The following is a 22,273-nucleotide window of genomic DNA, read 5'->3' as shown; positions in this document are numbered from 1 at the left end:
AACACACTAATCTCATAAATATCTTTATTTTATTCTGCATACTTATTTCCTTTCAAAATGTGTTTGCCTAAAGATAGCCGGTATGCACATATCAAAATCTGACCAAACTTGTCTATTTTCGGACAGAAAAAAAGCTACCCCCCCCCCCCCCCCAAAGTTACCCTACTGTTCTCTCTCAAATCTTTTTTCCTCTAATCCAAACCTCGACCCCACTACAACCCACCCCACCCCCTCTCCCTAGCGGCTGATGTTGGGGTTTCATCAGAGCGTGTGGAGAGATTCAGACAGACAGGAGAGTGAAGTGCGTGTGGAGCAGTTGCTGCTGTAGCTGCCTTCTCTCTTCAGAGGCTATGACCTAGATAAAGAAGAGGAGTCAATGCGCCTGTCTGCGAGCTAGGCAGCCACCGCCAGCAATGTCAGGAGGGGGTTGTGTAACACACTGTCCTATTTAGTTTGCTAGTCTCTCTCTCAAACGCATTCATACACACTCCGCTAAAACTGCATTAAAATAATGACTCTGTATAGTAACATCTGTCCATGCATGGCTTCAACAGTAAATGGCAGCAGAGTAACTGCATTGGCTTAAGGGTGAATGAACCATACAGAAAAAGACTGAGATGGTGTGTGAATCACACCAGATTTGTTTCAGAATAAACTCTGAATAACCTTTCCACACCAGCAGACAGTCATCACAGTTCCATTGCGTCCCACAGAAAACCACTACTCAACCAAGACTTCTCTATTTACACTACCATCCACAGCAGCTGTTTGTAGAACTGCAATGCATGTGTTGAATACTGCATATCTGTATTCTCAAACCTGACACAAATATTTAGAACAAAATCTGCATTGGCAGGAAATCAATGTATGCATTGTGAAGTACTAAAATGAGTCACGTGTAGAACGTGGGACATTCAAAATTACTTAAGAAGAAAGTGAGTGTAAAGGATTCCATCTACCACACAACTATTTCCTAAAAAGGTAGTGGATATTGTGGATTTCGTAGATGTAGTCAGTAGAACCAAAACAACCACTGGTCTCTCCCCCCCCCATTGTGTAACACTGCCATCATCTGGCTTCTTGGTCACAGTACAAATAGTAGCAATCCCTTTTCAATGCATGTGCTCAGGGAACATTTTAAAGGAGGAGTGTGTTCTCACATATGTACGTTTAGTTCAGTAGTACATTGAGTCTTTAGGGTCAGGGTAAATCAACACAGCAGATACTAAAAGCGCTGCTAATTAGCCACCTAAAACTGCAATCCAAATCAAACTTTGTCACGTGCCAAATATAACAAGCGTAGACCTTACCGTGAAATGTTTACTTACAAGCCCTTAACCAACAGAGCAGGGGCCTGTTGCACAAAACTAGGATAAGGGATTAAGCCAGGATATCTTGGTGATCCTGGCTCAATTGATCCGTAATCCGGTTGCACTAAAGATGGATAGGGGGCAGGAGGATATGTTATGGTATAAATTACCATGGAGATTTATTCTGTGGAGCTAGCCTGCTCCAGACCAGGCTAAATTCCAGGATCTATTTAATCTCATCCCTAATGTCAGTCAGCAGTCACCACAAATGGAAACCAATAGTTATTTCACTGCTCACTATACATTGTTATCACATAACTAGACCCACTGTTATTATTTAAACGTTTGTGATCATTAATTTCAATGATTTTGGATAAAAAAAATGATTTTTAGATGATGTTGCTATCATTAGATAATTTACAGTTTCCCATAGACTATAAGGCTATATATAAAATGATAGAATATTAGGGCCACAGAGGGGAAAAAAAAAACACAAGTCATAATATTGTAACCAGTTGTTTTAAAGGAGGACAGTTGTTAAAATGACAGATGTGGGGCATTTCGTGAAATTGTACTTCAGTATGGTTTCATAAACAAAGACATGCTGATGTGCCAGAATATTAAGTATCACATTGTCATAAGTATCAAAACTGTAAAAACAATCTGCAGAAAGAACCAGCCTCATAAATTTATGACTTTATCCTTTTTCTTCAGTGTGGCCCTAGTACTCTGTCATATAAACAAATACACATTCCATATGAATATAAAAACACAATGTGTAACATTATGTTCCTTTATTGAATAAGGACAAAACAAAGCAGGTAAACCATCAGCTCCTTTCGAAACTGAAGTCACAGTGACTCTACAAGATGGAAAGCACAGAATCCAAGCATATTATACAAAATGATACATACACATTCAAAGGTCTGTATATAACACACCCTGCATGTCTGCACACTAAAATAAATGCAGGACAAATCCATACACATCAACTGAACAGACAAATGAATGGATGCAGTAGCCTCCCTGCAGCCTTGTTTGTGCGGTATACTGTGTGTAATACATCATAAGAGGCCAAATTCGTCAAAAAACGAACCCCAAAAAAACCAAATTCCTCTGCCACCGCAGGACATATTTAACCAAAATTGAAAGCACACATACTAACTAAAATAATTCAACACATATTGGTCCCTCAGCAGCCGACCACTGTCGTCATCAGGGAAGATTGCCGGATTGTCCCAGTCCACGGCTGGTGGCACTCTGGGGGCCCTCTCCTTCCTCAGGCAGGCCACATTGTGGAGGACAGCACAAGCCACAGTAATATCACATGCCCTAACAGGGCTGACCCTTAATTTGTGAAGGCAGTGAAAGCGTGCCTTCAGGAGGCCAAAGGTCATTTCAACTCTGGCCCTGGCATGGGCATGGTTGTAGGCCTGCTGTGCTTCCTGGGGGTCTGTGAAAGGTGTCAGGAGAAAAGGCTGGCAGCCATACCCCCTGTCTCCCAGCAACACACCAGAGAATTCACCTGTCAACACAAAATCTCATCATTACTACCTCATAAACACAGTGATATTCTTGACACAGACATGATGGTTATAAATAGGGGTTGTGTGGCTTACCTTGTGATAGGCACTGATAGATTTCAGAGGCCCGAAAGATTCTGGAGTCATGGACTGAGCCAGGCCATTTTGCCACAACATTGCTGATCACACAGTCAGCATTGCAGACCATCTGAAATCATAAGATGAGGAATATTACACCAATCAATGCACATCACTGGCAATGCAGAGTGTTCGTCAATGGACAATATCAAAAAGTTATGTTCACCTGAACATTAATGCTGTGAAAGGATTTCCTATTCACAAAATCGGCCTCATGGGCACCTGAGGGGGCTTTTATCCTTATGTGTGTGCAGTCCACTGCACCAATGACATTGGGGAAACCTGTCACACAAAGTAATGAGTATCCTACTATGTGTTAACAGTTGTCCTGTAATTTGTAGATCCTCTTACCTGCAATCCTATAGAACTCCTCTTTGATGTCACAGAGTCTTCTGTGGCCAGGGAAGGAGATGAAGACATCTGCTAATGCTTTGATAGCCAGACACACACTCCTTATTGTGCGGCAAATTGTGGCCTTGTTCAGCTGTTCTGCATCCCCCACTGAGTACAGGAAGGCTCCACTAGCAAAAAAGCGCAAGGCCACACAAACCATTTGCGCCACACTCAGTGCATGGCTCCGTGCAGTGCGGTGCTTAATCCTGGGACCCAGTAGTCTGCATAGATACCTGATGCCATCTGCAGAAAACCTGTATCTTTCATATAGATGGTCATCAGGGAAGGCCAGTGGGTCCAACCGGTCCCTGAAGACCCTTTCTCGCCTGAAGGCTCTCCTCAGCACAAGTGCTTCTTCATCCACCACATCTCGCACGAATGGGCATGCAATTGTCAGAGCAGAAAGGAACACACAATTTTGGGCCTTCATATAGGCTAGTGGCCACACCTGGTGCTGGGGGGGTGGGCAAAAGAGGGCGATGCCTTATAACGATGACTTGGTTGTACTGATTGCTGGGAAAATAAAAAAAACCTTAGAAAGATGCCACCGTCCTGTGTGCTCACAATAAGAGCTCATATGTCATGGCTCACTTGACTTTACGAGAATATACCTAATTTTTATTTTGAGCTGTGTCATCTTCTTGGAGCTGGGGGAGGAAAGAAAAATAATGATTAATACATTTGTGTTACAGTTAGCATACAGTGTACATTGAAGGCATATCTCACCTCCCTCTCAAGTTTTTTTATTTCAAGGTCCAGTTTCCTAATTGTCCTCTTTTTTATTTCGAACTCCATTGCAAGAAATTCCATCTTTTTCTTCTTGTACTGAATGTCTATGTCTGCCAGTTCTATTTGGCGCCGGAGGTGGTTGCCATACAACTTTCTGATAGCTTGTGAGCTCTGTGAACACAATACAATTAGCGCAGCTGGAATTTGGCAGGATGTGGTGTCCTTTTATTAATACGCACTATGTTGCCAGGCTGGTTTTCCCACTGTATAGCATCTGGGTCCTGTAAAAGAAATTAGATTTTTTGATTTTGATGAGGACTCCTCACCATTGTAGAGTAAATAGTACTTTCACAGTCTTAACATGATACCTCATGCCTTCTGGAATCCAGAGAGATGGTCTCCTCCTCATCATCGTCTCCATCATGTGCTGTTGCTGCTGCACTGGGGCCTTCACCCTATCACATTTAATCGGATTCATATTGAAGCTAGTAGACAAGACATGCCAGGCCTACAGTATGCCTTTGATGGAGTACTCACTGGATCAGCATCGTCTGGTGCTTGTGCTGGTGGCTCTAACAGGAACACAGTGCTGCCAGACACTGCAAGGCAATAGGTAAACCAAAGTCAGACAGTCCAAATTGATTCAATATGAATGTGGTTGTATCCCATGTAGAGATGGAAGGACATACCTTGAATGAAGCGGGTGGCATCTTGGGAGGAACCTATGCTCGTCTCTTTCCCCCCAGGGATCCCCTCTAAGACGGGCCTGCCTTTATTTAGCTCCAAGGCCATGTCCTCTGCTGGGGTAAGGTCAGCCTTTGGTGACCCACCACCCGTGCCTTGTCTGTGGGTATTCTTTTTCACTGCTAAAACAGTACAGACAATGTGTGAGCAGGCACCTTCTGGGTACAATATATGCTTGTGCTTTGTTAAATATTAGTCAGGGACCATACCATTCTGCAGAATGTTCTTGTATTTGATTTTGACCTGCCGCCATGTCCGTTTTGGCCCGTTCATGTTTAATCTACACACACACACACACACACACACACACACACACACACACACACACACACACACACACACACACACACATTTAATGGAGTCACACTGCAAAAAAATTACTTGGTATTTTTGTCTTGTTTTCAGTAAAAATATCAAAAAATTTATCATAGCTTTATACAGTGTGATGGAGTTACTTTACACAATTTCACTCATATCTGCAGTGCATTTCAATAAAAAATGTAACCGTTTCATAATTACAGTACAACTGCATTTTTGGAGATGTGAATTAAATATTTGAATTGTAATTGTGATGTTTCAGCGGAGCGGTGAGTGTGTAATTGTGCACTACTTACGCATTCAGGCGGTCTGCAATACTTTGCCACGCTTTTTCTCTTTGCTTTATCACTGTGGCGGTGTTGCCTTTCTTCTTAATTATATATTTTACCTCCTCGTATGCCTCCATGAGGATTTGTGCTTCCGACGGGGAAAAGTACGCGGCTCTAGTTGCCATGGTAAATCAGTTAATCTGTGATCTGTGGCGGGGTCTATTTGAGTGAGCCGTGAGCGCGCACCTATCCAGGATTGGTTTCACCTGGCTTAATGAATCCGTGTCTGCTCATCCTGGCTTGGTCTTTGTGCAACCAATTAAGCCTGGACGCACATGTTTTGGCTTCATTGAGCTCAGCTGAGTCATTTATCCCGGATGTCTTAATTCTACTTTTGTGCAACAGGCCCCAGTTCAAGAAGAGTTAAGAAAATATTTACCAAATAAACTAACGTACAAAATGATAAAAAGTAACACAAAATAACAATAACGAGGCTATATATAGGTGGTACCGAGTCTGTGTGCGGGGGTACAATTAGTTGAGGTCATTTGTACATGTAGGTAGGTAGGGGTGAAGTGACTATGCATAGATAAAACAGCGAGTAGTAGCAGTGTTCAAAACAAATGGGGGGTGGGTCAATGTAAATAGTGGCCATTTGATTAATTGTTCAGTAGTCTTATGGCTTGGGGGTAGAAACTGTTAAGGAGCCTTTTGGTCCTAGACTTGGAGCTCCGGTACCACTTGCCGTGCGGTAGCAGAGAAAACAATCTATGATTTGAGTGACTGGAGTCTCTGAAAATGTTATGGGCTTTCCTCTGACACCGTTTCCTGTAGTCCACGATCAGCTCCTTTGTCTTGCTCACCCCTTACCCTTACCACCTAGGGGTAGACCGTCAGGAAGTCCAGGATCCAGTTGCAGAGGGAGATGTTTAGTCTCAGGGTCCTTAGCTTAGTGATGAGCTTCGGGGGCACTATGGTGTTGAATGCTGAGCTGTAGTCAATGAACAGCATTCTCACATAGGTGTTCCTTTTGTCCAGGTGGGAAAAGGCAGTGTTTCTTAGGCTGCGTTTACACAGGCAGCCCAATTCTGATTTTTTTCCACTAACTGGTCTTCTGACTAATCACATCAGATCTTTTCAGAGCTAATCTGATTGATCAAAAGACCAATTATTGAAAAAAGATTACCTTCTGTGCCAGGTTGATCTGCCCTGTAGCTCTCAATAGAACCAGGCTGCCGTTCAGCTCAACCTTCTGACTCCGTAGCAACACCAACTCCACTACCAACTTCCATAGTCACCATACATTGCTATACCGTAATGTGTTAATTGTCAAAAATGTTTTACATTTAATCTGTGTCATTGTTTCCTTATTTATTTTAATAGCAATCTAAGCATAATCATGGGCAAACACAGAGGTTGATGAAGGTTGATGAGAAGATTCAATGGCTCATGAATACAAAGAAAATACATGAAATGTGTATCAGATATAAAAATGTGTTTGAAGTATTAATAGATTTCTGATTGTGTCAAGAACACTTGAATATAATATAAATTGTAATTTGACCTCTTTTTCAGCAACTACCTGCTACAAAGAACAACACTGCCATCTTGTGGTCCATCACTATACTTCAACTGTTATCACTGACACAGAAAAAAGATTCAGAATAACTGATCCTGATTGTTTTATTCAGATGACAAAGTCCAAACTTTTCTGCTAATATTTAACAAAAGACTCATATGCACCCTTCCTGTAGTGCAAACGTATGAATGTTACTCAACTTATTCTTAAGAAATGTCTGAGTATAAGTGATCTTGATCTCGTGATAGTAAACATATTCAGATTCTTTGTCTGTATGATTTGGCACACACACTTGAACAAAAAAACAAAGGCCTCAATGGCAGGTTCTGAGTACAATGATAGATTGGTGTCCTAACACCAAATCATTACAAAAGGATAAAGGTCAATTACTCCATGTGTCATCCCCAGTTACCAGTGTAAAAACATGTGTCGTCAGCGTAGGGTACGCTGGGGCTTGAAGCAGTCCCATCCTGGCTTGGGGCTCAGCGTGTGTTCGGGAAGCAGGTACTCCTTCAGTCTGTCAGGTAAAGGCAGAGCCTTCACCCTGTCGTCCAGGGGCCAGGGCTGCAGGTGATCCCGGATGAAGGCCCTGCAGAGGCAGCGCAGGGGGGGAGGGCCGGTCTCCTGCTCCACCACACGCCGATGGAGGTCCCGCAATGTCTGCGCATTGGGGTCTTGGTCTGGCATAGGCAGGTCCAGGGGCAGGGCCAGACTTGGGGAGGACACCCGGGCCAAGTCCAGGAGGACCTCAGCCTGCTCCAGGAGCTCAGCCGCCTGCTCTGCATCAGAACAGTCCAGCAGGGCCGTCTGGAGCCTCTGGAATACCAGCCTGTAGCCTGTCCAGCAGGAGGCTCCGTGGCGAGAGCAGTGGAAGGAGGCACCACTCTGCAGCAGCAGCACTGCCAGGGGAAAGAGCCGATCAAAGTGCTCCAGGCTGGTCACTGTCAGAGAGGGTTCCCCATCCTCCTCCCCGTCGGGGGTAAGGCAGCAGCTGGGGTCAGCCCCGTGGGCCAGAAGCAGCCGCGTGGCCCTCAGACAGAAGCGGCCGATCTCAGCTGCATCCTCCACAGAGCCCTCCAGAGCCTCCTTCACCAGAAAGACCAGCGAGGATACAGCCGTCTCTCCATCCAGTGTGGCAGCATGAACATCTGCACCTTAGGAGGGGAACAAATAACAAAGTTTCCTAAATATAAATACATTTGAACATGCTCTGCTGTTGTTGATGTACAAGCATTTCGCTACACTCACATTAGCATCAGCTAACTGTGTATGTGACCAATAAAATGTGATTTGATGTTTAGCATTTCTGTCTTTCTGCCCATAAGCCTACTCCAAATTAAAGCGGCAATATGTAACCTTTTGGGCAACCTTACCAAATTCACATAGAAATGTGTACGGTCAAGCAAGTGTAAGAAGCGATATGTTCTATCCGTGTGTGGTATTTCTATGCTTCCCGTTCTTAAGTTTAGTTTTTGCGTCTTTCAGTTTTGTAAACCATTCTCTACACTATACTTGCTTGTTTTGTCAAACTGAAATTAGGGGAAATATTTGAATTTTAGAACCAGGAAAATGCAGAGCGATTCTTGCATAGTGCATTTTTAAGGTTATTTTATAGCACAGTACCTCTCTGAAGTAGCAGCCGGATGTTTTCTGTGTTATGCACAGTGAGTCCATCACTGCTAGCTAGGGCATGTAGCAAGGGTGATTTTCCTTTGGGGACAAGATCAAAAAGGCAGTGTTGAAATAGAGGATATACAGTAAATACAGGTCAAAATGTCAACTCACAATTTTTTATTACCATTGTTTTCTCCCCAATTACGATCTGGTCTCATCGCTGCAACTCCCCAACGGGCTCGGGAGGCGAAGGTCGAGTCATGTGTCCTCCGAAATATGACCCACCAAACCGCGCCTCTTAACACCCGCCTGCTTAACCCGGAAGCCAGCTGCACCAATGTGTCGGAGGAAACACAGTTCAACTGACGACCGAGGTCAGCCTGCAGGTGCCCGGCCCGCCACAAGGAGTCGCTTGAGCGAGTAAAGTCCCCCTGGTTGTGATACAGCCCAGGATCGAACCCAGGTCTGTAGTGACGCCTCTAGCACTTTTAGACCGCAGCGCGACTCGGGAGGCCCTCAACTCACCATTTTTATCTCTTGCATTCACGTCAGCACCCATGTCCAGCAGTGTGCACATACAAGGCAGTCTCTCTGCCTCTTCACTAGCGAGATCCAAGGGGCTACTTTCATGGATCTGCATAAGATACAGTACACTGTGTTACAGAGCCATATAACAACACATTCTGTATACAGAGCAAGAAATGTACTGCAGAAAAGACAGAACAGTAGTATGTTTTGCAGCTATAAGTTCTTGCTACCGGTTGTACTCACCCGATCTCGCTTGTTAATGTCAGCTCCATGTCCAGCCAGCAACCTCACCATAATCGGCCTGTTCCTCAGTACAGCAATGTGCAGTGGGTTGTAATAAGACACAGGGTCTGGGAATCAAATTATATTTAGGTCAATAAAATATAGACAAATAGTCTCCTAATATTTGAATGACAAGTCAGTCCTCTCACCCTCAAAGTTGAGATCTGCTCCATATCGTAGAAGGACTTCTGCTGCACAGACTAGTCCCCGTTCAGCAACCTTAAACAGAGCATAGCTGATCCCCTCCTCAAACACAGCTGACTGGGACTCCTTCTCCAGTAGCTCCACTAAAGACCCGCATAGACTGTCCTCATCCTCCGGGCTACGACTCCTGTAAATCCAATAAGAAGACCAAGGTCAAATACAGATAAATACACAATAGAGGTTTCAGGTTAGCTTACACATTGCCATATCGATTGACATTGTGGAACTTGAGTGTCAGTGCAAATTACTATAGCAGTTACTTATCCCTGAACCAGACTCACAGCATCACATAAAGTACACTCACCTCTCTCCAGTGCTTGTCCCTTCCTCCAAACCAACAACACACAGCACGGCGTCCACCAGGGGCTGATACTCATATATAATCCTGCGAAAGCCATGGAGGAAAGGCATACTCTTGGCTGATGTGCCACTCTCTGCTGCTTGCGCTAGAACACTGGACAAGTTACACCCAAATGGAATATAATTACTACCTAAACAGGCTGTTATAAGTTATTTTATTGATAGTGCTTATCTGACATTTTCAGACCGTTAAGGGTGGTCTCTGGGATTTGTATTACGTTACGCCCAAAACAAAAGTGCAGAATTATGCATAACTAGCTTTATTCTGCAAGTTGTGAGTGCAAACGTAATAATTATTGCCACATGCTAGCTAATATACCCACAAATTAATATTTGGTATGTATGTGGCTAGTTAGCTATAGTCTTTAAAGCCAACATTGAACGCTAAATACGATTTGGCAAGCTAGCTACTGTAGCTCCAGACATGGCTAAAGTTAGTTCATCATTTGTGTTACCTGGAGCAGAACGACAGAACAAGAATTGACATGACGGCAAAACGTGCCAGCTAGCTAACAAGAATAGGTAACTAGCTATTTGGTTTTGCTTTTAAATTACCCAACGAGCTACCTAATGTTAGCTAGCTGGCTTCAAGATGTAACGCGAGTTTACCTTCAAAACAGGAAGTGTACTTCTTCGATGAGGTTTAACGGCGGTTGTCATCCAATAAATGTTGCATTACTGCCACCTACTAGACTGGAGCACAACTCCCTTATACTTTGCTTGAGAAAATAAATAAATAAACAAATACCATACCCTCTAACACTACCCTGCTCCACTATTTTTTGAAATCTATAGCCAACAACCTGAAAGGATTGGACACCACCCCCACCCTGTAATTCTTCTGATGTCAAGTCTCGCACACCCAAATACCTCTCTGCAGCCGCCACCACAACCTCAATTTTCTGCGACTTACATTCCATCCCTGCAGTACAGTTGATAACCATTGCTAGAAATGCTAAAAGTTTAATCTTATTGAAACATACTGTATATCACTTGTTGGCCTAAGTGCCTTATACCACCCACCACTGCGACCTGTATGCTCTAGTCGGCTGGCCCTCGCTTCATACTCGTCGCCAGACCCACTGGCTCCAGGTCATCTACAAGTCTATGCTAGGTAAAGCTCCGCCTTATCTCAGCTCATGATAACAATACCCATTGTACACACGCTCCAGCAGGTATATCTCACTGGTCATCCCCAAAGCCAACACCACATTTGGCCGCCTTTCCTTCCAGTTCTCTGCTGCCAGTGACTGGAACGAATTGCAAAAATCGCTGAAGCTGGGGACTTACATTTCCCTCACTAACTTTAAACAACAACTATCTGAGCAGCTAACAGATCGCTGCAGCTGTACATAGTCCATCTGTAAATAGCCCACCCAATCTACCTACCTCATCCCTATATTGTTTTTATTTACTTTGCTGCTCTTTTGCACACCAATATCACTACTTACACACCATCATCTGCTCATCATCATCTGCTCATCTATCACTCCAGTGTTAATCTGCTAAATTGTCATTACTTTGCAACTATGGCCTATTTATTGCCATACCTCCTCATGCCATTTGCACACACTGTATATAGACTTTATTTTTTTTCTATTGTGTTATTGACTGTATGCTTGTTTATTCCATGTAACTCTGTGTTGTTGTTTCTGTCGCACTGCTTTGCTTTATCTTGGCCAGGTCGCAGTTGTAAATGAGAACTTGTTCTCAACTAGCTCACCTGGTTAAATAAAAGGTGGGGGAAAAAATCCCTCTGTACTGGTACAGATCTACTACTCACACCACTCCTCTCAGGATCCCTCCCCCTTGACCCATATTCTTCTACATATGAAAACTTCTGCACTACTCTAAGCCTGGAAACCTCAACCTGCTTCTCTTGCACATGACATTTCTGATCCCCAGCCCCATGTGCACCCATACAGTCAACACACATTCCTTTGCCTCATGCACACTTCTCACACCTAGGAACCTTTATATTTAACTAGGCAAGTCAGTTAAGAACAAATTCTTATTTACAATGCTAGCCTTCTCAGGGAACAGCAGCAGAACAATGTATTTTTACCTTGTCAGCTCAGGGATTTGATCCAGCAACCTTTCGGTTACTGGCCCAAAGCTCTAACCACTATGCTACCTGCCACCCCTACCTCCTACATACTCCTGCCACATGCCCATAAGCTTGACACCTGTAACAACGTAATGTATTCGGGCACAAGAGCTAACTTTAATATCCTAAAATCACTTTGTCAGGCAAAGACAACATCAAAACTCAATTGAACAGACAATGACTCCTCTATTTCACCTCTCACTCCACACTGTCTGCGTCGCAGCAAATGACGAACATCCCAAACACCGGGAATCTTCCCCTTCAGTTGGTTAACTTTAACATTTACTGCTACACCAGTAATCACTCCTTTCAATGGCGCCCTTTTCTTGAGAGCAAAACAATTGACATCTCTTGCCCCCATTCGTTTAACGCAGAGCACCTGTTCCCTCTGACCAGCAGAAACACAAACAATTTTCACAAGACCACTTCTGTTACCCTCACCAATTCCACAGCTTCCAACTCGGTTTTCACCCACCCTGAAACCGCAAATGGATCAGCCAAAAGGCAAGGGTCCACTTTTTCCAAAAACTTCCCTCCTACTGTCACAGGCTCATCTTTACCCTCGGTGCATGCCTCATGCCCTGAAAACTAACTAAGGCTAATTGATCATTGGAAAACCCTTTTGCAATGGTTAGCACAGCTAAAAACTGTTCTGATTAAAGAAGCAATAAAACTGGCATTCTTTAGACTAGTTGAGTATCAGGAGCATCCAGCATTTGTGGATTTGATTACAGGCTCAAAATGGCCAGAAACAAAGACCTTTCTTCTGAAACTTATCAGTCTATTCATGTTCTGAGAAATGAAGGCTATTCCATGTGAAACATTGCCAATGAACTGAAGATTTAGTACAATGCTGTGTACTACTCCCTTCACAGAACAGCACAAACTGTCTCTAACCATAATAGAAAGAGGAGTGGGAGGCCCCGGTGCAAAACTGAGCAAGAGAACAAGTACATTAGTGTCTAGTTTGAGAAACAGACGCCTCACAAGTCCTCAACTAGCAGCTTCATTAAATAGTACCCGCAAAACATCAGTCTCAACGTCAACGGGGAAGAGGCAACTCCGGGATGCTGGCCTTCTAGGCAGAGTTTCTGTGTCTGTTCTTTTTCCCATCTTAATCTTTTATTTGTATTGGCCAGTCTGAGAGAAGGCTTTTTCTTTGCAACTCTGCCTAGAAGGCCAGCATCCCGGAGTCGCCTCTTCACTGTTGATGTTGAGACGGGTGTTTTGCGGGTACTATTTAATGAAGTCCACTTGATCAATAGTTATTGCTCTAGTATCCTATGGTCTCGCTGGTGTCAATGGCACATTTAGTCATTACATAGTCAAAAAAGTGAATTGTTAATAGTGTCCTAATTTTTTAAAAATATTTCAAATGCCATGGTTCTCCGTGGTAGCCTAGACTCTAAAACGTTTCAAATTGATAGGCCATTGTGGAGTGTATTTACAAAGGATTATAATGGACATGTACAATCAGATTTCCTGATTTATCAATAACTCAGCCATCTCTTAACCAATCCCTTAGCTTTTTCCAGCTAAGTTAAGAGATTTGTCATGGGCCCACATACCACATTTTGGAGTTATGGTTTGATGAGAATATACGTTTTCCAAAATCTCTAAGATGGAAGAAAATCTATCCGTTTTGACCTTATGGGTCCTTGAGGCAAATTTGTTCAGCATGAGGCAAGACATTTACATACAGTATCAAGTATCAAGTATCAAGACTCTCGATCAAATTGAGCGACGGATATGAGTGTTTAAGTTAGACTGCTTATAATAGCGTCAACTATAGGTCAATGAGTGCAGTTCTTTTTGAACATGTTACTCATGGCCTTTAGTTTCTGTGTACCAAATTAGAAAAAAAGTTACCAATCTATGCTTAAGTTGTTTGTCCATGTCAAGGAAAACAATAAGAAGTCAGAGAATAACAATAGGTTTGACAACTTCACTCTGAACTCCTAATTATCAGTCAATTGAAGTTGGTGAGTTCAAAACACCTTTATTAGGTATAACACACACATTGACGCAGAATAAAGTTGTTTTACTTTCCCACGTAGACAGTCATGCACAGTCCATACAAAAAGCTCAACATTAAGATGAGGCATGTGCTGAACAGTGGGCTAATAGAAAACAGAGATCCCAGCGAGTAGAGTAACAGGAGAATGAGTAATGTGCGATAACTCGCAAATGTGCGCAGGGTAAGGCGTGGCCTCAGGTGGTAGTCGTCCTGGCTTTGCTGTGTCACTGTACTCCTTGGGAACCTTCCTTTTACAGTGGAAGTGATAAGGTAGTGTTGTCCCAGCCTTCCCAGCAGATTCTGTTGTGAGCACAGATCGTTCATGTGTCCTTCAAGCTGCAGGACAAAATTCTCAAGTAATTTAGTCAATACATGTATCCCTGTACTACTACCAATCATTATAGGTAGGCCTATTGTATGCCATATGCACTGAGTATACAAAACATAAGAACACCTTCCTAATATTGAGTTGCACCCCCTTTTGACCTCAGAACAGCCTCAATTAGTCAGAGCATAGACTCTACAAGGTGTTGAAAGCCTTCCACAGGGATGTTGGCCCATGTTGACTCCAATGCTTCCCGCAGTTGTGCCAATTAAATATTTTGTTTTGCCCATTCACCGTCTGAATGGCACACATACAAAAGTAATGTCTCAATTGTCATAAGGCTTAAAAATCCTTCTTTAACCTGTCTCCTCCCCTTCATTTACACTGATTGAAGTGGATTCACCTGGATTCACCTGGTCAGTCAATGTCTATATATATATATATATATATATATATATATATATATATATATATATATATATATATACTGTTCCTAATGAATCATTATAGAAATATTAAATTGCATATAAAGTCAGACCCAAAGGCATCATGCTCATAGGGGGCACAGGGGCACGTGACCCCTTAGATTTGTCATGTAAAATAAAAAAATATTTTAAAAAGTTAACTTTTTTGTTGTTGTAATTCTGTAATATTACTAGCCAACTAGCAATTTTATTAAGTTAGACAAATAGCAGATACTGTAGGTTCCCAATCTCCCAACCTCATAACTAGGTACCAATACGCCATTTCAGGATATCAATCAAGTTCAAGTAGCGAGCTTGTCTAACTGTCTTAGCTGGTATGATTGCTGGCAAGGTTGGTAGACTTTAGAACAGCAAGCAATTACTAAATGTATTGAATAAGACTCACATTCCTTTCAATATTTTACCCAGATTTTAGTAGAGGTATGCTTAAGAGTAATGTTTATATATGCAGAAAAATAATGATAGAATTAAGCATGATGATTATGGCTCTAGATTGCAAGAAAAATATGTTTCAGGTGTTTGAAAAATGCCAACTTCTCCAACTTCCACCCCCCAGCCATCCTCACGCACTTTGTGCCCCCTCAGATTTGTGGGGTGCATGAAGCCCCCGGTAAGACTCCCCACTTACTTTGTTATTGATTAGTGTGGCGATCCAAAACATAAGCTGCACCAAGACTGCGTTTTCATAGCTTCTCACAGGCTGCAGCTGTGGGTCCCCTTGATACTCAATATCAAATCTCCGAAGGCCATTGATAATCTGCAATAGAACACAATTACAATGTACATTTATGTATTGCACCGTATGCACATAATTCATTTTGATTGCAGTAGTTATTTTCACCTGCATTCTGCCAAGGTCTGTCAGGATCAGCCCGTTTTCACTGTGAATACAGTCAGGGAGCTGCTTGGATTCCTCCACTGACCCCATGTTCATCATCATCTGAGATAGATGACCTGTGTTGAGCTACAAAACAACCACAAATGATTTGAGACATCACTTTAACATTGGTTAGTACTACTTGATAATAATAACCAATGTCATATCATCTTCTCACATTGAAAACCTGATTGAGGTGGTCCACAGTTTTCTTTAGTAGCTCCACTGTCTTCATGTCAGACTTGGTCATGTCATTCCCCCCACTTTCTGAATTGGTTTTAAGAATCAACCTCTTCCAGGAACAGAGAAACTGGCCAACTGATACATTGGCTGGCGGATCCAATGTGGTTTTTGCAGTCTGTTGGGCCTGCATTAGTCTCTGGACCAGTTTCAGCACCTACAATGTTCAGAAAATAGGAAAGCATTTGTGACCACTATCCATATTTGGTAGATTGCAGCACCCTCAGTCAAATTGTCTTTCTTGTCATTCACTTGTCCTTAATGGGACTTACCTCGGCTCGCATTTCTACCCCAAACATTTGTAGTTTCTTGTTATTGATGTGAGTCTTGGGCAGGGCAGCTATTTCAGTGGGCTGCACCTGAGATGCCATCAGAGTGGATGGGAGGAGGGGACCCTGATGCAATAGCAATTTTTCTCCTGTAAACAAAATGTATGGAGAAAACAAATCTTGAGAGGTCTAATGTTGTTCATTGTGATTGAGTTACAGTGCCCTTCAACTAAAAATAATTGTGGTTACCATTTTCAATCAATTCTGGAAGACTGGTTTGGGCAAATACTTTTGTCATCCTGAAAACCATGGTTGCATTGTCGACGTTGACGAGGTCGACATGAGCAAATCTTTTCAAGAAGAAGCTGAATAGCCTGGTGTACATGAGAATATTCTCCTGAATGAAAGAGGCCCTAAGAGACAAAGACAGCTTTATGTTAGCAAACGCACTCTTCAACCCAATGCTGTGTCTGAGCTATAACACTACTGAGCACATTCAAAATATCTTACCATTTCTCTTTGTTTTCACTGTACACATGTTTTTGGTATCTCCAGGGCTGGATGTAACTAAGCCACGTCTCCAATACCTGTATTGAGAAACGGCTCATTCAAAACCACTTCTCTTATACATACATTCAGAACGCCTACAGTAGGATACCTTCCAAAACCAGCTAGAAACACTGCAAATTAAGCAATAACATGGCCAAATGTCAAGGACAGACCAAATGTAAATCCAATGTAGAACTTAAGTGTGCACTCACTGCTCTGAAGGATGTCTCCATAGGCCACTGTTTGAAGCAGTGCAGCAAGAGAAGGTACAACCTCAGTACATATTCTGATGTGACCACTCTGGGTTTCAATAACAACATATTGTTAATATCATCATTATCATTATCCTCATCATCATCATCATTGTAAAAAACACTAAAGTGGGTATTCACCTTTTAACATCTTCTGAGAGATAGGTTTCTGAGTGGGCAGAAGGTAAGATATCAGACTGGTCTAGTTTTGTTTTTCCAGAGAGGGCATGCATGTGCTTCACCAGCTGTCTCACAACCAGTATGTGCTCCTCTGTGATGACAGAGACCTGCAGGTTTACAGACAAGTGCTTATCATTAAAATGTAGAATTCAGAATCCATTAGATTAACAATGTGAATAAAAGTGCATGTTAGTCATGAAGAATGAGTCATCGAAGGAAGGTAGGAAAGACCTCATTAAGCCTCTGGTGTGTCTCCAAGGGGAAATGTGGCAGCCATATCTCCAAAAATATCTAAAGCAGGGACAATGAACAAGGCCATACAATGACTCAACAACTAAACCTTTGCGAGGCAAGCCAAGATTGCTATATTAAAAGTGTCTCTGTCCAACCCAGATTTTTCTCAATCACCTGTAGCATAGTCCCTGATCTCCAGATACTCTGATTGGTTGTCTCAGCGTTAACAGGGCACTGGCATTTCAACAGGCCTTTGCTTGTTTCACTATACCTAGAGGACCTGGGGAACCATCAAAACAAGCGTTATCAAATATTACATTTCATATTTGCCCTATATTGATAGATGATGTGCTGATCTTATAATGCATTGTGAAAGGCACAGGCTAGCTATACAGCACCTTGGAATGTGTGAGGTCAAGGTGCCTTTGACATCTGAGTGAGGGGATCCTTCTGTAGGGAGGAAGTGTTTGAAATATGCATCCACCAAGGCAAAGTAGACACTGTTTGAGATGGAGGTTTGCTGCCCTGAGTGGTGATCCTAATTTAACAATTAAAAACAGAGAATACCCAGGTTACAAAATGAGATAGCATTGGCAATGGATTGACTTTATTAATATTTGAAACAAATGAAATGGAATAGCACTTCAGCCTACCCTCTGTGTAATGACACTTGTGGCAAAATAAAACATGAAGTACTCAAAGGCATCTGGTGACAGTTAAGAACAACGCTAAACTAAAGTGGACAAAGTTCAATAATACTTAGTAATAGTTGTCATTGCGTCAAACATTGTAAAAAAGGATACTGAGTGACAATCTCTGATGATTCTGAGAGGGTAATTTATTGAGGAAAATCCGGCTATTTGAAATGACCCCCTTGTGGATGGAAATTAAAATGAAAGAGAAAAAAAACTCAGCATTCATACAGGAATATAGACCAATAGGCATTTAACTACTGATATTGTGTTGCAATTATTGCTAATGCAATGACATTGTGAAGTATGCTGAAATAACACTGCTCAATTAGCATTTACAGTCACATCTGAAAGTATTGGTGCCCTTGATAAAGATCAGCAAAAAAAGACTGATAAACAAATACAAATAAAAATGATTGTCACCTATTTTCAATACTTTGTGTACCCTCCCCTTGTGAGGATAACAGCACTTAGCCTTTTTCTAGAATGTTATATGAGATTAAAGAACACATTGGGAGGGATCTTAGACTATTCCTCCATACAGAATCTTTCCAGATCCTTTCCAGATCCTTCAAACCACAAGTTTTCAAGGGAGACTAATTTTGTGGCCAATTAACCATTGAATGTGTGCTTGGGGTCATTGTCTTGCTGGAAGATCAACTTTCAGGTCAAGTTCTGTAATTCTCCAACTGTGGGACTAGTCTTTGTCTCCCGAACCATCATCCTCGCTGTGCATGGAGAAAATATACATTTGGGTCCTCTACCAGGCAAGTTTACACCGTTCCAATGGTTTTAAACTTTGTAATTGTTGCCCTAATAGTGGTAAGTGATATATTTGTTTTTTCAGTAGTTTTTTGTTGTACCTATTGCCTGATTTACGAAAGTCACCAACCATTTCTCTCTTTTAATTTGTGAGTTCTTTGCCTTTCCCCACGGTGACGGATGACAAATGGATTTTACATGTGTGTGACCAAATGTTTATACCCCAGTGAAACAGGAAGCCATGAAAGGTCACAATACAGTTTCTTGAACTGAGATGAATTTAAAACAGTATAATGTTAATGCAGATTAAATTGTTTGATTTATTTATAAGAATCGTTAGGGTGCCAATCATTTTAACACCAAGATTTTTTTTACTGGTTAAACAAAATCTTTTTCTCTGAGCAACTAGTATAAAATAATATAATTTTGCCTACAATATAGCTTGGTACCAATCATTTCAGATGTGACTGTACTGTATGTTGAAAACTTACAGGTAAATTGGCGACTTGGATCTCAAAGTTGTAGTTGTCAGCTTGAAGTTTATAAACAAGTTTCAGCATTGGGCCACTGCAAAAATATTGTATGTTGGTGAAAACTTCACTTCCATGTTTATTAGTATACTGTAGGTGTAATACACATTAGTCATTTAATATTATCGATAGCAAATTGTGGAATGTCTCAAATCACAGACAGGTCCACCTTGGTTGTAGGAACTCCAGTACATTGCTGTAGTCACTGCTGTGGGCTTGCAGAGAAGAAAGTCTCCAACCAACAGTGCTGCCATCCAGGCTGCCAACAATCCTCTCCACCATCCAGGGGAAGATAACACATAGCTCCTGTATGAGGCCAAACAGCATCGTTAACACACCCCACAATCAGTTTATACATGTATAGGCTACGCTACCTGATTTGAAGAGGAGTTGTGCGATGACACAGTGGCAATCTGAAATCTTTGCATACTGAGAAGCTAGAGGACAATTTGCAACAGGAAGCAGCATATGTACATGGTACAGCTGTCTGAATGGCTGTGTCCAGTCACAGTAACACATTGTCTACATCAGCATGAAACAGCAACTGGCTGATCCTCTCTGACATTTACTCTACACATGGCCAATAACAAGCAACTTTTTCATACCGCTTGCAGCTTGTGTGTGAATACATAACCCACTTATGTTAAAACGTTCAAATACAATGTCTTTATGGAAATTGGTGTAGTAGCTAGCAAGGGTGCAACTTTGGTTTTAGAAGTGAGGTGGACATACAGTAGCAGACAAAAGTTTGGACACACCTACTCATTCAAGGGTTTTTCTTTGTTTTTACAATTTCTACATTGTAGAATACTAGTGAAGACATCAAAACTATGAAATAACACATATGGAATCATGTAGTAACCAAAAAGGTGTTAAACAAATCTAAATATATTTTACATTTGAGATTCTTCAAAGTAGCCACCCTTTGCCTTGACGACAGCTTTTGCACACTCTTGGCATTCTCCCAACCAGCTTCATGAGGTAGTCAACTGGAATGCATTTCAATTAATTAACAGGTGTGCCTTGTTAAAAGTTAATTTGTAGAATGTCTTTCCTTTTTAATGTGTTTGAGCCAGTCAGTTGTGTTGTGACAAAGGTAGGCGTGGTATACAGAATAGCCCTATTTGGTAAAAGACCAAGAACATATTATGGCAAGAAAAGCTCAAATAAGCAAAGAGAAATGACAGTCAATCATTACTTTAAGACATTTAGGTCAGTCAATGTGGAACATTTCAAGAACTTTGATAGTTTCTTTAAGTGCAGTCGCAAAAACCATCAAGCGCAATGGTGAAACTTGCTCTCATGAGGACCGCCACAGGAAAGGAAGTCCCAGAGTTACCTCTGCTGCAGAGGATACGTTCATTAGAGTTGACTGAACCTCAGATTGCAGCCCAAATAAATGCTTCACAGAGTTCAAGTAACAGACACATCTCAACATCAACTACTCAGAGGAGACTGCATGAATCAGGCCATCATGGTCTAATTGCTACATAGAAACCACGATTAAAGAACACCAATAATAAGAAGAGACTTGTTTGGGCCAAGAAACACGAGCAATGGACATTAGACCGGTGAGATTTTTGGTTACAACCTCTGTGTCTTTGTGAGATGCAGAGTAGGTGAACAGATGATATCCGCATGTGTGGTTCCCACCATGAAGCATGGAGGACGAGGTGTGATTGTGGGGTGGTGCTTTTCTGGTGAAACCGTCAGTGATTTATTTAGAATTCAAGGCACACTTAACCAGCATGGCTACCACAGCATTCTGCAGTGATACGCAATCCCATTTGGTTTGCGTTTAGCGGGATTATCATTTGTTTTTCAACAGGACAATGACCCAACACACCTCCAGGCTGTGTAAGGGCTATTCGACCAAGAAGGAGAGTGATGGAGGGCTGCATCAGATGACCTGGCCTCCGCAATCACCCAACCTCAACCCAATTGAGATGGTTTAGGATGAGTTGCACTACAGAGTGACGGAAAAGCAGCGAACAAGTGCTCAGCATATGTGGGAACTCCAAAGACTGTTGGAAAATCATTCCTCATGAAGCTTGTTGAGAGAATGCAAGAGTGTGGCTACTTTGAAGAACCTAAATATAACATAGATTTGAATTTGTTTAACACTTTTTGATTACTACATGATTCCATATGTGTTATTTCATAGTTTTGATGTCTTCACTATTATTCTACAATGTAGAAAATTGTCAAAATAAAGAAAAACCCTTGAATGAGTAGGTGTGTTCATATTTAGAAAAAAATGCAATTTCAGAATGTCCCCAGTGAAAGTAGTGCCCCTGGTAGTTAGCCATAGAATTGCAAGTTGCAACAGCAATACTGTGATATAATGAAATTAATGAGGACGATACTACAGTATTCACATCATCTCTAGATACAGTATAATTCAGTTGATTGTTTAGCTACCTTGACAGGTTTATCATCAATGTCTTTTGTCATCTCTGTGCATTGCTGTGGGAGTGACTTGATTGTCCAATCGGTCTTCAGATGATCCTGCATGGTAGAACACTCAATCATTAACATCAGCTTTAAAATCCTCTGCTAAAATAGAATCTTGAGCATTTTAAGATTTGAGATTTAAGATTTGTCTTGACTCACCGAAGAGGACATGACTGCAATGTAGTATTCCCATAAAACGCTTATCAGGAACAGTAAACAAGAGATGAAAACACAGTATTGAAGTCAAATAATCAGTTTAAAACATTTCCTTTACCATCTTGTGCACTTTTAGTTCAGACCGTTGTGCCAA

The 22,273-nt window shown here is 41.8% G+C and overlaps 3 protein-coding genes across 4 annotated transcripts; all 3 read right to left on the bottom strand.

Annotated features, from left to right (window-relative positions):
• Positions 1-2,584: 2,584 nt before the first annotated feature.
• Positions 2,585-3,749, bottom strand: LOC116369910 (putative nuclease HARBI1; the record flags this gene model as incomplete). Its single annotated transcript, XM_031819618.1, has 4 exons — positions 2,585-2,835; positions 2,930-3,041; positions 3,138-3,253; positions 3,323-3,749. Coding segments are annotated over 4 exons (906 nt in total), but the record flags the coding sequence as incomplete, so codon positions are not given.
• Positions 3,750-7,089: 3,340 nt separating this feature from the next.
• Positions 7,090-10,685, bottom strand: asb6 (ankyrin repeat and SOCS box containing 6). Of its 2 annotated transcripts, none has more exons than XM_020471030.2 (7): positions 10,601-10,685; positions 9,936-10,085; positions 9,577-9,758; positions 9,389-9,495; positions 9,143-9,251; positions 8,627-8,713; positions 7,090-8,157 (listed from the first exon to the last, which is right to left on the bottom strand). In XM_020471030.2, the coding sequence occupies exons 2-7, from the start codon at positions 10,040-10,042 to the stop codon at positions 7,436-7,438; spliced, it is 1,314 nt and encodes a 437-aa protein (XP_020326619.1). In that variant the 5' UTR covers positions 10,043-10,085; positions 10,601-10,685; the 3' UTR covers positions 7,090-7,435. The 2 variants fall into 2 exon arrangements, with proteins under 2 accessions (XP_020326619.1, XP_020326613.1); XM_020471024.2 differs by having other exon boundaries at positions 10,447-10,611.
• A 3,430-nt stretch (positions 10,686-14,115) lies between these two features.
• LOC109873550 (sphingomyelin phosphodiesterase 4-like) lies at positions 14,116-22,273 on the bottom strand. Its single transcript, XM_020465212.2, has 18 exons — positions 22,123-22,273; positions 21,931-22,017; positions 19,679-19,815; positions 19,471-19,546; positions 18,329-18,398; positions 18,179-18,231; positions 17,924-18,063; positions 17,700-17,805; positions 17,523-17,582; positions 17,253-17,398; positions 17,073-17,160; positions 16,822-16,898; positions 16,561-16,724; positions 16,315-16,460; positions 15,981-16,199; positions 15,767-15,889; positions 15,554-15,682; positions 14,116-14,451 (listed from the first exon to the last, which is right to left on the bottom strand). The coding sequence occupies exons 1-18, from the start codon at positions 22,132-22,134 to the stop codon at positions 14,140-14,142; spliced, it is 2,145 nt and encodes a 714-aa protein (XP_020320801.1). The 5' UTR covers positions 22,135-22,273; the 3' UTR covers positions 14,116-14,139.

Source organism: Oncorhynchus kisutch, linkage group LG3, assembly GCF_002021735.2.
Source record: "Oncorhynchus kisutch isolate 150728-3 linkage group LG3, Okis_V2, whole genome shotgun sequence".
NCBI classification, from domain to species: Eukaryota; Metazoa; Chordata; class Actinopteri; order Salmoniformes; family Salmonidae; genus Oncorhynchus; species Oncorhynchus kisutch.
Note: the sequence above shows the minus strand (reverse complement) of the source record. Positions and strands in the feature narration are given on the sequence as shown.

Bases quoted from the DNA above. Each gene is read 5' to 3' on its own strand.
- asb6 (XM_020471024.2), bottom strand. From the start codon at position 10,478: ATGTCAATTCTTGTTCTGTCGTTCTGCTCCAG. The intron at 10,086-10,446 runs GTAACACAAATG...TAACTTGTCCAG, and splicing joins GTTCTGTCGTTCTGCTCCAG to TGTTCTAGCGCAAGCAGCAG. The intron at 8,714-9,142 runs GTGAGTTGAGGG...TTGTCCCCAAAG, and splicing joins GAATGCAAGAGATAAAAATG to GAAAATCACCCTTGCTACAT.
- LOC109873550 (XM_020465212.2), bottom strand. The intron at 18,232-18,328 runs GTATCCTTTTTT...AACTGTCACCAG, and splicing joins TCATCAGAGATTGTCACTCA to ATGCCTTTGAGTACTTCATG. The intron at 15,890-15,980 runs GTGAGAAGATGA...GTTGTTTTGTAG, and splicing joins ACCTCAATCAGGTTTTCAAT to CTCAACACAGGTCATCTATC.